The sequence below is a fragment of the Rhinopithecus roxellana genome, chromosome 9 (assembly GCF_007565055.1).
Source record: "Rhinopithecus roxellana isolate Shanxi Qingling chromosome 9, ASM756505v1, whole genome shotgun sequence".
Taxonomy (NCBI): Eukaryota; Metazoa; Chordata; class Mammalia; order Primates; family Cercopithecidae; genus Rhinopithecus; species Rhinopithecus roxellana.
The window spans coordinates 63,562,781-63,579,869 of NC_044557.1; the positions used below are offsets into that span (position 1 = coordinate 63,562,781).

The 17,089-nt window shown below is 35.8% G+C and overlaps 1 protein-coding gene across 8 annotated transcripts in view; it reads left to right on the top strand.

Moving 5' to 3' along the window:
- Positions 1–17,089, top strand: part of VPS13B (vacuolar protein sorting 13 homolog B) — a 904,863-nt gene that overhangs the window by 667,561 nt on the left and 220,213 nt on the right. For all 8 annotated transcript variants that reach the window (XM_010385612.2, XM_030937293.1, XM_010385613.2 and 5 more), the window contains exon 35: positions 16,823–16,960. In XM_010385612.2, coding sequence (XP_010383914.1) covers positions 16,823–16,960 — 138 coding nt within the window. The remainder of the gene's footprint in view (positions 1–16,822; positions 16,961–17,089) is intronic.

A 17,089-nucleotide genomic window follows, 5' to 3' on the forward strand; every position in this document is an offset into this window, starting at 1 on the left:
GTCCCACTTACCATGCAAATGATTCCTGTCTTAAGTTTTAACTGGTGAATTTGTATGTTAACTGGGTCCATGCTGTGATTACACAGTACTCAGGTATGGAAAACCTGGGTTCAAATTCTGTCACTTATATGTATACCTATATCATTACGCACTTACGAAAATGAAAAGAGATAATTCATGAATAATTCTAAAGTACTTAGCATTGAGCCAGCAGGCCTAGGCCCTCATAAATGTGTGCTAGTGCTATTTTAGCTGTCAATATCGTATAGTGGAAAGAATACTTAACTAGGAGGCAGAAAACCTGGGATTTTTATTCATGGCCCTGCCATCAATTAGTAAAGTGATCTTAGGCAGTTTACTTCTTTGACTTTCTGTTTTCTTATCTGTAAAATGTGATGATTATAATAGATATCAACAAAATCCATTCCAGTTCTGAAGTTTCATCATTCTGTAATTTGGAATTCTGTAATTTGGCTTTGGCTTCAGGGAGTTGATATCTATAAGGCTCTACAATATCAGGTAGAAATTTATTTTGACTTGTTTTGAAGATGCAGATTTCTTTTGATATTCTAGTGGAGCACTAATTACTTTATTCCGAGTTTTAAATACATAAGTTTTATTATTGTTAATGAAATTATTTTTCAAAAACTGATCTGGAAATGTGTTTTGTATGTGTCCACTTGAATGAATTGTTTAAGTCCCATTACCAGTTTGGTTATCCAGAAACACTTTATGTAGCACTTTCTTTCCTGAAAAAAAGCACTGTTCCATAACCAGTGTTTTATGGAAGCCCTGAGATAGTAACCTTATGGATAAGAAAAAAGAGAAAAATAGAAATGGCTATAATGCTAACATTCATGGGGAGGGAAGCAAAGGGAGCAGTAAGTTGGGGGTGGCTAGCTCCATTTCTGCATTATAAAGTGAAGGAGTCATTGCAATGTCTTTAAATTGGAGGGACTAAAGAGATACTACCATGAAGCTAATGTTCTAAGAAACGTCCAGGAAAAGTTAAAGGCATCATAGGTTAAAAGTGAAAGAAGTAACATGTCATGTGTTTCCACAGTGTTCATACTTTTCCTCTGGATATTAAAATTCTTTTTGGCTGGGCATACTGTCTCACATTTGTAATCTCAGCACTTTGGGAGGCCAAAGTGGGTGGATCACTTGAGCTCAGGAGTCCAAGACTAGCCTAGACAACATAGTGAGACCCCATCTCTACAAAATTTACAAAAACTTAGCCAGTTGCAGTGGCATGCATCTGTAGTCTGAGCTATCGGGGAGGCTGAGGTAGGAGGATCACCTGAGCCTGGGAGGTCGAGGCTGCAATAAGCCATGATTGCATCAATGTACTGCAGCCTGGATGACAGAGTGAGATCCTGTCTTAAACACAAAATAATGTATTCTTTTCTATAAGGTAACTCAAGTGTCAACCACCCAATAGCCATTTTAGCATATATGTATGATTGTATGATTTGGTTTGGATGTTTATCCCCTCCAAATCTCATCTTGAAATATGACTCTCAGTGTTGGCGGTAAGGCCTGCTGGGTGGTGTTTGGATTATGGGGGCAGATTCCTCACGAATGGCTTAGTACCATCCTTTTAGTGATAAGTGAGTTCTTGCTCTGAGTTCATGAAATATATGGTTGTTTAAAGAATGTGGCACCTCCCCGCTACCTTGCTCCCTCTCTCCCCATGTGATACGCTGGCTTTCCCCTTCGCCTTCTGCCCTGATCATAGCTTCCTGAGGCCTGACCAGAAGCCAAGCAGATGTTAATGCCATGCTTGTACAGCCTGCAGAACCATAATCCAAATATATCTTTTTTCTTTGTAAATCACCATCTCAGGTATTCTTTTATAGTAATGCAAAAATAGCCTAATATAATGCGCATCTCAATAATTGCCCCATTGTCACATTTCAAAAATACCTATGGGTTGTTATAGAGATATTGGTTTTCTGGGTTGTTTTGAGAGGACAATAACATTTGATTATTTAAAAAAAAATCCTAGCACAATATGGCTTGTCATTGTTTATTGTTTTCTGTACACATCATAAACCATTATTATATGTGCTCGTGTTCCTTTATATGTAAATAATATAGAAGAAAAAGAAAAAGGATTTTGTTTTACTCTTTAAAAAGATTTAATGGCTGGGCGTAGTGGCTCACGCCTGTAATTCCAGCACATTGCGAGGCCGAGGCAGGCAGATCACCTGAGGTCAGGAGTTCGAGACCAGCCTGGCCAACATGGTTAAACCCCGTCTCTACAAAAATATAAAAATTAGCTGGGCATGATGGTGAATGCCTGTAATACCAGCTACTCGGGAGGCTGAGGTGGAAGAATCACTTGAACCTAGGAAGCAGAGGTTGCAGTGAGCCGAGATCACGCCATTGCACTCTAGCCTGGGTGAGAGAGCGAGACTCCCATCTCAAAAAAAAAAAAAAAAGGTTTAATAATTTTTTCAAAAAAGGTAAAATCATAGTTCTTATATAAATATAAAAAGATATATGTCAAAGGTTTTATTTAATTAATAATTTATTTATCTTATTAATTTGTGTGAATATCACAAAAAAATTCATACACAGGGGACCTACACAGATGACCTGGTCATCTCAAGAGATTTTTATTCTGAAATTCATAAGTGTCTTAAAAATTGTCACTCGATCCTGGGCATTATTCATTGTTAAAGCATGGCTTTAGGTGATTCTAGAAAGATGGAAATAGTTTTGACATTGAATTATGAACCCATTTGGTTTAATTTGACATATTCAGGCAACTATGATGAAGAGCCCAAAAGTGAATATTGAAAATCCTTTGAGTGTTGTAGGAATACAGTGTAATATACCGAGGTGACTACTTTAATCAGTCTGGCTTTTAAAATTACATCTTCCCTCCTGTCTTACACAATCAACTTGACTTATTATTTTAGAAGAATCTTTTATTCCTATTGTGCTTTCATTTATACACCAGACATATTTTGGAAATATTCATTCTTTCACTGAATGTGAGCACCTGCTGCTTGTCAGACATGTGCAAGACTCTGAGAAACCAGTAATAAGACTCAGTTTCTGCCTTCAGGCACCTAGCTTCATGTGATAACCATACTTATTATGATTAATTATGAAGGTTTAGCAGAATAAAGATCTTCATGCCATGGAGGGTTGTGAAACATTTAAATTAGTTAAATAAAGCCTATGACCTTTATTTAACTTCCAGAGAAGCAATTTAGAAAAGCTAGTATCAGTTGTATGCAATGGTTTAAGAAAAACTGTTTGGATACATCTTTAAAGTTACTGATTTTTTTATTAGTTGTATATTCAGCTCTAGCTGCAATTCAGAATATTTTTAAACATTTTAATTTATGAATTTGCCTTTTGTCTATATTTCTTTGCAATATATTTTAGTCGTTGCTCTGGGGTTTCCAGTATGCATGTCTAATCATTCACACTCTATTTAGAGGTAATATTTGATCACTTAAAGGAAGATGGGAGAGCTTTACAACTACATAGGTTCCTTTACTGTCTTCCATTTATGTTATAATTGTCATAAATATTACATCTATATATTCAAAACCCTACCAGATAAGATTTTGATCTTTGTTTCAATAGTCTTACATATTTTAAAGAACTGAAGAGGGGGAAAGTGGTCTTTTATATTCCCAGCCATTTACCATGTTCAGTGCTATTCCCTTATCCCCAGAGCTCAAAGTTTCCCTCTGGTACATTTTTCCTCAGCGTTAGGAACCTCCTTTTGAATTTCTTTTAGAGCAGAGCTGCTAGCAATAAACAGTGTTTTCCTTCATCTGAGAGTATCTTTTTTTTTTTTCTCATTCCTAAAGGATATTTTTGCTGGATGTAAAATTCTGGGTTGACATTTCTGCTAGCACTTTAGAGATAGTATTTCATGTTCTTCTATCCCCTGTGGTTTCTGATGAGGAATCCGTGTTCATTCCAATTATTGTTTCCGTATTTGTAATGTGTTGTTTTTCTCTAGCTGTTTTCAAGACACCTGCTTATCTTTAGTTTTCTGTAGGTTGATTCTCGTGTGTCTAGGCTTGGTTTCTTTGATTCTATCCTGTGTGGGGTTCTCTGATCTTCTTGACTGTAAATTTATGGGTATATTGTTTTGGTTTTGTCTACCAAATTTGAGAACTTTTGGCCCTTATTTCTTCAAATAGTCTTTCTGCACCAATCTCTTTCTCTTTTCCTTTTGGAATTCAAGTGTTAAGCTTTTTAATATTGTCCTACAAATCTCTAAGACTCTCATTTTTTTTCTTTTTTTTTTCCCACTCTTCAGATTGGATCATTTCTATTAAATTTTTCACTTCTAAAATTTCCATTTGGTTCTTTTCTGTAATTTGTATTTCTCTGTTAAGAACTTATATTTCAATTCATTTCAGGTGTGTTTACCTTTACCTCATGAAATACAGTTGTAACAGCTGCTTAAAGTCTTAAATGCTTGTGTCACTGCCACCACTGTAACACTCCCCTCAACACACACACACACACACACATACACACACACACCACACATTGGATATTGGGTCCACCCTCAGTGCAAAGCCAGGAGAGAGAAAAAAAAAGAAAAGAAAAAGCAACAAGATTTCCCCTACACTCTTGAAACCACAGGGGCCTTAATTTTCAGACAATGTTTCTGTTGGAGCTTTGGATGTGTCCTTACCTTCACTGTGCACCACAATATAGGGGTCACTCTCAAGTCAAACATAAAAGAAGACACAACAACACGAACTGGGAAATTCATCACCACGTAAGTTATAGCCACAAGTTGGACTTTCCTCCCCAATCTGCAGTGTTCCGATTTACTTTTCAGAATTCTCAGGTATTTATTTGCTTTTTGTGTCTTTTACAAGGTTTTTATTTGTAAGCAGCATGAGAGTTAGGCTGCAGTGAGGTTATTCCCGTCTAGGCTGGCACCAGAAATCCTGCCATTTAAAACTAATAATAATGTTTTCTAGTCCATTAGCCAGGACTTGGTTTTCTGGGAAACTTAATAGGGGATTTCCTCTAAAAGTGGTACTTTTATATCTTTACATCTTAAGCACAGATCAGCTACGTATATCCTAATCAGTAATTACTGCTTTGTCAGCATTAACTTGATTCTTCCCATGTCACCAATAAGCACATATTCAGAGGGCAGCAATGGTGTTCTCTCTCTGCATTCCTTAGGGCTTTCCTTTCATGTACTATCAAATCAAGTTAGAAGGGGAAAATGCTGTGAGATTCATTGCCCTTCTTGTCAACCTGCCTTTCCCAGAACATGTGACTGATATATATGATTTTAAAATATATGTGTATAAATATATGTGTATACTATGTAGTAATGTCCCTTATTCATAGGGAACATGTTCCAAGATCCCCAATGGGGCCTCACATTGTGGATAGTACTGACCTTTATATATACTATTTTTTCCTATAATTACATAACTATGATGAAGTTTAATTAATCCATTTGGCACAGTGAGAGATTGACAACAAAATAATACAATTACAACAATATACTGTAATAAAAGTTATGTGAATGTGGTCTCTCTTTCTCTCTCAAAATATATTTTCAGACCATAGGTAATTGCAGGTAACTGAAACCACGGATAAGAGCAGGGGATTACTGTATAAAACTGGCCCTCAGTAGTCATGGGTTCCACATCTGTGAATTCAGCCAACCATAGATCAAAAGTATTCCAAACAAAATTGCATATTTACAGGACATGTACAGCCTTTTTTTCTTACTATCCTCTAAACAATACAGCATAACAACTATTTACATAGCACTTATATTGTATTAGGTATTGTAAGTATTCTAGAGATAATTTAAAGTATGTAGTAGGATATAAATAGGCTATAATGCAAATACCAGGTCATTTTATATCAGGGACTGGGGTATCTGTAGAGTGTAGTATACACAGGAGGTCTTGGAACCAGTCCTCTGTGAACAAGAGATGACTTTAAACATATATATTTAAAAAACTATTTGAGATACTTCCCAGGATAAATAAGTGGAATCTATACCTATATCTACATCTGTTTTACAAAGCTAAAGCAAAAGTAAAATTATGATAATTGCTTATAATTTTGAAAGCCCTATTAATAGGGTATAATTCACATTCTACATAATTTACTGATCCAAAATTATGCTGACTAAATCTTTAAGCTATACATAGCAATATGCTTTTCATCCTTAATTTAAAAACAGATTATTTAAAGACTAAATTATCAACTTGAATTTTTATGAATATTAATATTAATAATCTACTTCAAATGATTTTCCAAGTAGATAATAAATCTTTGAGTTAACTTCTTTTTAAAAATATTAGACTAATGTGGCAATGGGCTTTTCCATGCCCGTCCCACCTGGTGCAACCTCTAACAGAAACGAGATCCTCTGCCAGCACCTTTATACATAGCAGCTGTATTATTGGCAGTTCTCATTTAAATAAAGATGTATGTAGTTGTTTTTAACATAATCGTATTAGTTGTGTTTATAAATATTTAAAAATTGGTATTTGTTTTGTTTAAGGTAATGGAGTCCAGATTTGAAATTGCCTCATATCTTGACTATGCAGCCCAAGGCAGCCTCAAAAAGTCATTTTTCTTCTTGTTTGTTTGGGGCTTTTTTGTTTGTTTTTGAAGAAATGACTGTGCCATCTGGTCAATTGTGAAGGGGCTGAACAACTCTGAGGGAATTTAACTAACTCCTTAGTGCAATATCTTGTTACCCATTAATGTGTGCTAGGACCTAACAAAGAAACCAACTAAAAACAGTTACTTCTGCCATCTTGCAACTTATTTACCTGATTGTAACTTTTCAAACAGCAACTAGACTAAAATACAGAAGTTAAAGTTTATTGGAATGTATCACACTGAAAAAGTAGGTCATAACACACTTCTATGTAAGATACTGTAATGTTTAAGATAGGTTATCTAATATGGAACAGTTTCTGCATTTTGAAGTTTTATAAATGCCAAAGGTCCAATGAAGAGTCAAACTTGAAATATGCAGTCCTATGAGAGCTCAGGATTAGACCTCTCAGTACTAAATTTTAATCCTGATTCTACTCCTTACAGCTGTGTGACCTTAGGCAGGTTATTTAACCTCTTTATGCCTCAGTTTCCTTATCTATGATTTGAGATTAATACTGGTAGCAGCCTCCTAGGGTTGCTATTGGGATTAAAAAATGTATGCGAAGTTCTTAGCTAAGTGTATGGCACAAGGCTCAATGACTATTAATAAATATTGTTGCTTTTGTCATCATTGTTAATATCTTTTTTGTGTGTGTGAGGCGGAGTCTCGCTCTGTCGCCCAGGCTGGAGTGCAGTGGCCGGATCTCAGCTCACTGCAAGCTTCACCTCCCGGGCCCACGCCATTCTCCTGCCTCAGCCTCCGGAGTAGCTGGGACCACAGGCGCCCGCCACCGCGCCCGGCTAATTTTTTTGTATTTTTAGTAGAGACGGGGTTTCACCGTGTTAGCCAGGATGGTCTCGATCTCCTGACCTTGTGATCCGCCCGCCTCGGCCTCCCAAAGTGCTGGGATTACAGGCGTGAGCCACCGCGCCCGGCTCATTGTTAATATCTTTAAGTGTTTTTTTTAAAGTAGTGGTTGTAAATGGCAAAAAAAATGCACATCATTTCTATGTAATTCTAGCTATTGCGGTTTGAAAATTTTCAGTTACAGTAATTGAGGGTTTTTTTTTTTTTAACCTTTCATGAATAGGACTGTAGAAATGTGCCAAAGACATTTGAGTAAACGAACAGTTGAAAAATCATAAAATGGCTTCTTACACCTCATAAATCATATCTTGATTTCATTTAGTTGTTGTGACTTTAAGAAAAAGATTGAATTATATGCCTCTTTAGAATTAAAGGTTTTGTTAATATGCCTGGAAAGGCTTAGAATTAACCTGTGACTTTAATGTCATAATGATCACACTCTGAACATTTATCTGGAAATTTAGCTGCTGGGAATATTGCTTGCTGGCTAATAATATGAAATAAAATTATTACTTTGACAGGAATTAGCAAGTTAGTAGATCTCTTAAATGAGAGGCATTCTAGTGTATCACTCAGAAAGGTGATGAGAAGGTTAAATAAGAAATGACACAACCAGCTGAGGGAAATAATATTATATGAGGAAGGGTATTAGAACAGAAATCAGAAATCTTGACTTTTAGCCTTGGTTCTAATGCCAGAGCTATTTGATGCAAATAGCTAAATTTCTTGGTGCTTTAGTTTTCTAATCTCTAAAATGGTTTAATAATACCTGCTCTTAGTCAATTATTGGTTAAATCTGAGTGTCAAGTGAGATGATATTTATGAAATTACATGGAAATATGAAACATCATTCAAACATAAGTTGGGACTTCAGTGATTATTACTATTAAAAGGGAAACTTTCATTTTAAACATAAGGAAAAGATTAGTGCCCTGGCCTTTGTGACTCCCATTGTAATCATCGACATTTACTTAAAACAAATAAAAATGGGGGGAATCATTTAAAGGCAGTGATTAGCTTTAATGTTACAAAACCCAACTTTGCTTAGAGCAGAAGAGAGGTTTACAGTTGGGATTAAGTTGGATATGTGACTTGGACATGTGACTGCATTTTTTTTTTCACTGAATAGCACCTTGTGCTTACTTGTACTGAATTTTAATCAAATGTTGGCCTGTAAAATACCTGAAACCCACATTAGAATTTAATATGAAACACCAAATATTAATAAGAAAGAGATCAAGGACAATACAGAGCAGTACAGAATATGAATTAAAAGAAATTCATTGAGTTGATATTTCACATATTATCTGCTGGTTAGCATCATTAAGTATAAAGAATACACTGCCTTCTAGCAAGATATGAAAGACTTGGTTCTAAAAGTAAGAGCCAGTGAACATTGATGGTCAAACATTCCAGCAACCAATTTAATCCCTTCCTTTTCCTGTTCCTACGGGCTGCAGACCTGGGGTTTCAAACCAGGAAATCTCTTGCCTTTCCCATCACATCTTATGAGGTGCAGTGTAGATGCAGAATCGTAGAGCATGTGAAACAGTGCTTATAGAATTAGCCAAATGCTTGGATATCCACAGGGAGATGGTGGCACTTACCTTGCATCCAGAGCAATTTGGAACTGGTTTCTTGGTTGATTTTTGCTATCCTCACATTGAATTATTATGATGTTTAATGGATCTAGGTTCCTTCACAATTTAACTTGCAGGCTTTATAGGGGCTTCATGGACTAGTTTTGCTTTTGTAGCTACATAAGAAAAAGAAAAAATTAGCCATTTAAACTATAGATCAAAAAGTAAATATAGAAAATATATTTTCTCAAAGTAAATATAGAAAAATGTATGAAACCAATAAGCTTGTAGCTTGCCTTTTATATGTCCAGTGGTCAAGAGGTGACTATTCTAATAATGACCTCTTATTGCAGGGGATTACACTTGAAGCTGTGAGCATAGCCAAAACCAATCACAACTTTGGCCTCTGACAGAGGCTGCTTGGGAGCTTTAATAACATCAGTTTCATAGATAGACACAAATAAATGTATCATACTACAAATAAATGTAGTATGATAGGACTTTCCAAAATGGTGTCCTTTAAATTCTCTCTGTAAGTTCTATTAAGAAACACCTTTATTTGTTCTTGGCTGGGGATAAAAGGATTAAGCCAGGAAAAAAAAAAAAAAAAAGGTCTCTAGAAACAACTTGTCTCAATAAATTGAGACACAGGAAGGGAGAGTAAGGAATCTCTAAGCACTCACCTGCAACCCTAACTCCTCTTTAGGTGTTTCCTCCTACCCTACTGGCTAGCTGCTTGATCGTCCTTAAAACAGAAAGCTCTTTGAAATAGAAGTTCTGTCTGTTTGTTTGTTTGTTTGTTTTGAAACAGAGTCTGGCTCTGTCACCCAGGCTGGATTGCAGTGGCACGATCTTGGCTCACTGCAACCTCCGCCTGCCGGGCACGCCATTCTCCTGACTCAGCCTGCCAAGTAGCTGGGACTACAGGTGCCCGCCTCCACACCCGGCTAATTTTTTTTTTATACTTTTAGTAGAGATGGGGTTTCACCGTGTTAGCCAGGATGGTATCGACCTCCTGACCTCATGATCCACCCGCCTCGGCCTCCCAAAGTGCTGGGATTACAGGCATGAGCCACTGCACCCGGCCCGAAATAGAAGTTCTGGTGTTTACTTGTAAATTATTTTAAAGTCTCATTTCAGTCCCTTCTTTGTATAAAAGTTGATACACCCAGACACCTTTGGAAAAGGAATCAGCACTCTAACTTCTAGTTTAGAAAATGGAAAGCAGTCTGTTTCGGCTTGCAGATTATTTACTTCCTTGATACAATACTGAATACATAATGAAGTCCAATTACATTGGATACTTCTAAGTGTTATCCACCAGAGACAAAGAGTTTTGCTACTTTTTACAATATGAATAAAGAGCACTGAATCTTAAAAAGTGAAGTGTCATAAAAATCTGTTTATTTCAAAGTAAAATATCTATTATAATAGAGGAGTAGAGTGAGACTTTTAGATCAACATCATTTTCTTCTTTATTCTCCCTTGTCTTCTTCTTTGCATCCATAAAACTGCTGTTGTGTTAAGTGCTCTCTTGGCTGTGGCAGTTGCTGCTATTTCGCATTTCACTGGTGGGAAAGCATAGGGAGTCCTGAGGAGGTGGGTTGGAATTGATGGAATCAGTGGGCCCGGTTAGTGATTTGAAGTGACAGCCAGTCTTTGCCTGCTTCCTAGGCTTCCAAACCAAGGTGTCTCCATCCTTCCCATCCTCTGCCCCAGCTGGCCTTGTCAGATGCTTTTCCTCACTGTACTGTCGCCTACCTGCTTTCAGGTATGGTTGGATTCCAAGCATAAAAGGTTAAAAAGAAGAAGAAGAAAAGAAGTGAGTTCAGTTTCAGAGTTTCATTTTGAGTTGGCTGCACTGAATCATGTTGTAGTTTACACAATTCAAGTGGTGACCAAAGACATACGTAACTCTGTGAATGTTTGCTAAGGGTTAAAAGAAATAGTGAGCAACACTTCAAAAGACCACTTTTATCAGATTTACTGGAAGTCCTGACAAACAAGTGAAATGAAGGTTTTTTTCTGAAGAAGAGCAAATCTACAAACACGAAGAATACAGTCTTAATCGAGTCTTCATGAAAGTCTTGATTCATCTGGGAACTGAATTGGGGCTTTCTGAATCTTTAGGTATTCCTTATGACATAATATGATGAGATGTGGGGCAGGGGATTAGGATTTTTTGGTTTTGTTTTTCTTTAAGACCTGGTCAACCCAGAAGAAAAACAATTATTACAGCTTTGTCAATACAAATGCCGTATTAAAGTGAGATCAAACTCACTCTGAACCAAATTTATGGCTGTAGGAACCAAATTTATAAACAGAATAAATTTATGTTTGTCATTTATTCTGACATATTCCTACCTTCTGTTACTCCTCATAAGATAAGACTTTCTTCTCTTTCTTTGGCTTAGGGACAGCAGTGTAAATGTGCTCATCAACATCAGCAGGAGTTTATTATTTTTGAGAGATTCCTATGACTTGAATAAATCCAGAAGAGGTCTGAAAGCTTCCAATATGAAATAGTTATCTGTTTGTCATTTCATTTACATTATATTCTTAGGCTCCTTTAATCTTAGTTTATCTGGTACATTCCCCAGTGTGTTGACCCTGAAGAATGTGTAATATGAATCCTATATTCTAGACCTGATGATGGAATTAAGGAGAAGTTAAATTGAGGACAGGACAGGAAGACTAGGAGTCATGCCCCTCATCTTCTAGCCATTAGACCATAAGGGACTAAAGGGTGACTTTTGAACTTAAGCTGTTTCTCTGGAATTCTGACACACCTTTCTGCTACTACAGCTGCTTTCAGAGTTTCATTTTGAGCTGGCTGCACTGAGTCATATTTTGTATGATTCAAATGATAAACAAAAGCATACTTCCCTCTATTGATGTTAATGACTACGGGCATATCTGAAGTAGAGAGTTTAGCAAAAACCGGGAAAGGAACCACCAGACCTGTCCTGAATTCAATTTTCATTAACCATGCAACCTGTATTTTTCTGGATGTTCCTAATTTCGGTTATTCTGTTTTATCAACCCTGTAAATTCAGGCATACTTTAAAAACCAGGTATACTAATATTTTATTGGGAAATAGTCATTTTCGATTCCTTGGATGGATTTCCTAGACTTTTACAGTTGCTTTAATTTCTAATTTCTGTTGTGCTTTCTGCTATTACCAGTTGATTTATTGTGTCTCCTATTAAGTCATCTCCCCTGTAATTGTCCAGGGTAGACTCCTAAGTTTGGTGCCAGATGGTCAGGTCCTCTAACTTGTGCCAAAAGAGAGGCAACTGCACAAAACCCACTTCACTTACTTGGAAAACTCTTATCTACACTATCAGACTTTGCTATTCCCCCAGTTTATACCTTGAGAGAAGGGCATCAAATACCCACTGAAGTTTTTCTTTTTCCCTTTAATTTTTATAAATGCTTGGTAAATAGTGCTATTTTGTCTTTAAGTCCTGAATAATTTATATGTCAGCATATGTTTAGGATCATCCTAGAGATGATCATTCAACAGTACTTTAAAAACGTGCGTATGTGTGTATGTATGCAGATAGATTTTTTTACATTTGAATTTACTAAATCTGTGTCCTATTTCTTTATTCACTGATCAATACATTTTTAAGCTCTTCTCTTTCAGTGTATGAGAGTCACACCATTCTCTTTATCAGCAGCATAGTATTCTATGCAGTATTTATAGTGCATTCATAATTTATTTTATATTTATCTATAGATAGATATTTAGTTTAACATTTCCCAAATTGTTAATATTTCAAATGATGTTGCGGTCAACTTCTTTGGACACTTACTTATATATTCTTAAGTGTTTCTTTAAGGTACAGTCCTACCGATGGCCTTTCTGATTCCAAGGACATGTACATTTATAATTTTGATAAACATTCATTGTCAGGCTTCTCCTCTGCTCATGCAAAAATACTGCATGTATACCCTTATCAACCATCCATGGGAGAATTTGTTTCTTCTCCTTCTCCCCCAATATAAGATATTATCAATTTTTTACATTTATGCTAATCTGATGGATGAAAAATTATATTTCTTGTTTTAATTTGTATACCCCTGATTAAGAGTGAAGCTGAGCAGAGTTTTCCTATTTTTCATAAGGCAGTGCTCTCCAAGAGGATTCAACAGCTAAAGGTAAAAACAAAAGCTTAAAAATGCTTTAAGAAACTAGGAACATATTGGCCGGGTGCGGTGGCTCAAGCCTGTAATCCCAGCACTTTGGGAGGCCGAGACGGGCGGATCACGAGGTCAGGAGATTGAGACCATCCTGGCGAACACGGTGAAACCCCGTCTCTACTAAAAAAATACAAAAAACTAGCCGGGCGAGGTGGCGGGCGCCTGTAGTCCCAGCTACTCGGGAGGCTGAGGCAGGAGAATGGCATAAACCCGGGAGGCGGAGCTTGCGATGAGGTGAGATCCGGCCACTGCACTCCAGCCTCCAGCCCGGGCGACAGAGCGAGACTCCGTCTCCAAAAAAAGAAAAAGAAAAAAAAAAAAAAAGAAACTAGGAACATATATAATTACCTAGGAATAAATTCATAAAGTAAAAGTTAACAGATTTTTTTACCATATGTGTTTAAAAAGTATGCATGCAAAAAGCATCAGAATACAGTTAAATGACTGCCTCTTCACATGAGGAAGGCTTTGCTAAATAAGGCAAACAAAACACTAATACTCAAAATATATAAGGAGCTCCTCCTACAAATCAGTAAGAAAAAGAACTCAAGAGAAAAATGTGTAAATAAATTCTTTGTAGATGAGGAATCCTGAATGGCCAATGAATGAAAATGCTTAACCTGCTTGCTTTTTTCCCCCTATTAACAATATAAAATAACTGTCTTATGTCAACCATATAGATCTTCTTGATTCTCTTAAATAATTATACAGATTATTTATTTATTTATTTAAACATTAATCTGTTGCTGGATATGTAGGTTGTTTTCTATTTTTCCTATGGTAATTCTCCAGTATGTTTATTTACACACTTCTTATTTGGATTAAATTCCTACACATTAATTTCCTAGGTCAAGTGATACACACATTTAAAATCTGTTATGTATTATAAAATACTCTCCAGAAAGGAATTAATGAGAGTGGACTTCTCATCACAAACTACCAATACAGGCATTATCGGGTGTTGTTTTTTTTGTTGTTGTTCTTGTTGTTGTTTTTGTTTTTGTTTTTATTTGAGACAAGATCACACTCTGTCACTCAGGCTGGAGTGCAGTGGCACAGTCACAGCTCACTGCAGCCTCAACCTCCCAGGCTCTGGTGATCCTTCCACTTTATCCTCTCAAGTAGCTGCTACTACGGGGACTACAGGCATGCGCATGGACCACCACTCCCAGCTAAATTTTTTTGTATTTTGTTGTAGAGCTGGGGTTTCACCACATCACCCAGGCTGATCTCAAACTCCTGGGTTCAAGCAATCTGCTCACCTCGACCTTCCAAAGTGCTAGGATTACAGACCCATTGTCAGTTTTTTTAGTCTTAGCCTGTCTGATAGGTGAAAATTTCTACCTTATTTGAAAATATTTGTTTCTTTAATTATTAAGATTTAGTATATTTTAATTTTGTATTTTTTAAATGTTTGTATGCCATTTGATTTTGTTTACTGTTTAGTAATTTTCATTTATTGCTTAATTCTATCCACTGGTTTTTCTGTTGGTACCTACATTGAATATGTGAACTCTTTATATATTAATGGTATCCCTTTTCTTTTACTGTCACCTATGTTACAACTTCATCTTTTTGTCATTTGACTTTTTACTCTGTTCTTGGTGTTCTTTGACAAAAGTTTTGTGTGGTCATATATGTCAGCCTTATGTTTTTTAGTTTTGGTGTCTTATTGTAATTATCGTTGATATACAATAGGATAGTTAATGCACATTCCCTCAGTATGCATTATTTTGCTACTTGGAATCTTTATTTCTAGAAAAATGTAGAAAGTTGATTAAATATGCCACAAGGATAACAATTCTCAGCACCATGTAAGTTTGAATATGCAGTTACTGTAACTTGTTTTACTTATCCTAAGTCTTACTTGCCAGTTTTTATACATCATATTAATATTTCTACATCAATTTAATCATCTCTGTTCATTATTGTGTTATTTATATCACTTAAGATCTGTGTTTTCTGTTAGATCATTGTTTTACCTGCACATTGTATTCTCTTCAAAATGATGAGTTATGTCTCCTTGTTTAGATCTATATGGTACTACTTACCTGATAATAACCACTTTTGATGATAGCTGCAGTGGTGGGACCCAAAATAGATGCACAGGTCCTAGCAGGTTACATAGCTCCTACAAACTGATTCTAGATCCTACCAGCAACAGACTTTTTAATCATCCTTTCACCAGACTTGACCATTATATATACAAAAGAGAGAATAGCACAGTGTTACTATGCGATGGATCTACTATGCATATTCTCACTGCTTTAAAATTCTCACTGCTTTAAAAATCACTGATGATATAAAAAGAGAAGAGTGCACTAGCTTAGTGTTTGATCTTGGCCACATAGATCTAACATCATGATCAAGTGCTTTCAGCATTTTCTTTGAAATCACATAAGGTTCATATGTGCCAAATTTCATAAGGATCACATAATAAGGTCAAGAAATACAAATTCCAAAGCAGAATTTATATGCCCACTTCACATATGACAGCGATACTAAATAACCATATGTTGAATATAATACACTGTATGTAAATGCTATTCTTGAAAGCAATCCAATCAATAAAACCTAAAATAAATAATACTTTAATAACACATTTCAAATAGACTGAAAATTGAATAGATGGACTCTATGGCAAGAACATCCCTATAAAACTGACATTCAGAGACCATTAAAACACAGAGAGTAAAACAATCATGAAACTAAAGAAAAACTGTGAATATTTAGAAGTTTTTTAAAAGCGTACTACACTGTACGCCAAGATACAGCAGTCGTTTTTATTTAAAGAGCTATTTCAATAAAAGCTGTGGATTCCTAAGTATTAAAAAGCAAATTCAGTTTGCCACAACCAATAACCAAAAATACTTTTTAAAAAATATACAATATTACCCAGATTTTAAAAATACATAGTATTAAACAGAAAAAAAGTCAAAACAGAAAAAGCTCATTTTCATTATAATTAGGATTATTAAGAGACTGACCAATTTTATCATTGAAGAAGGTTATAGGAAAGCTACTGAGGTTAACTTCAAAGGCCTAGCAGTAAAAAGTGATTGTAATGTCAGTAAAACTCTGAAACAGATCAAGTAGCCCCTAAGTAGTACCAATCTACTGTATCTTTGAAAATGTATATGCTTTTTTTTAAGCGGACAAAATTACCCTTTTTTCCTTTAATTTGTTTTTAATATCACGCTTTAAAAAATAACCAACTATTAAACTGTTAACAGCAGCTCAGAATACAGAAACTTTACCTTCCCTCATTCATAATATGAATTCAGATTTGAATATTTTTTTTTCCGCTTTGTCCTAGTTCTGGAAAACATGGTTTTGTCATCCCACGTTGTACAGTGATAGTTTATCTTTTTCAACAAGAGTGCTTGTTTATGTGTACAAACAAATGAAACAATGAAGCTTGCATACAATTACTTAACCAGTTTTTCTCTCATTTATTAACTCAAACTCATACATGAAAATGAGATGTTTGTGATATGATTGATGTTTTTCATTTCAATTTTGTCACTTTAGATCCTGGGAAGACTCTGCCTGAAGCCCTTGATTATTGCACTGTTTGGCTACAGACAGTGCCTGGAGAAATAGACAGCAAAAGTGGTATTCCACCTTCCTTTATAACACTACAGATTAAAGACTTTCTGAATGGACCAGGTAAGAAAGTCATAAAATTTACATGTGTGTACATTTTTTATGTGACTATATTAACATGTATATAGGATCTGTTAGTAATCTCGACATTCCATGCAAAAAATGAATAGTTCACTTTTTCCCAGAGATGTA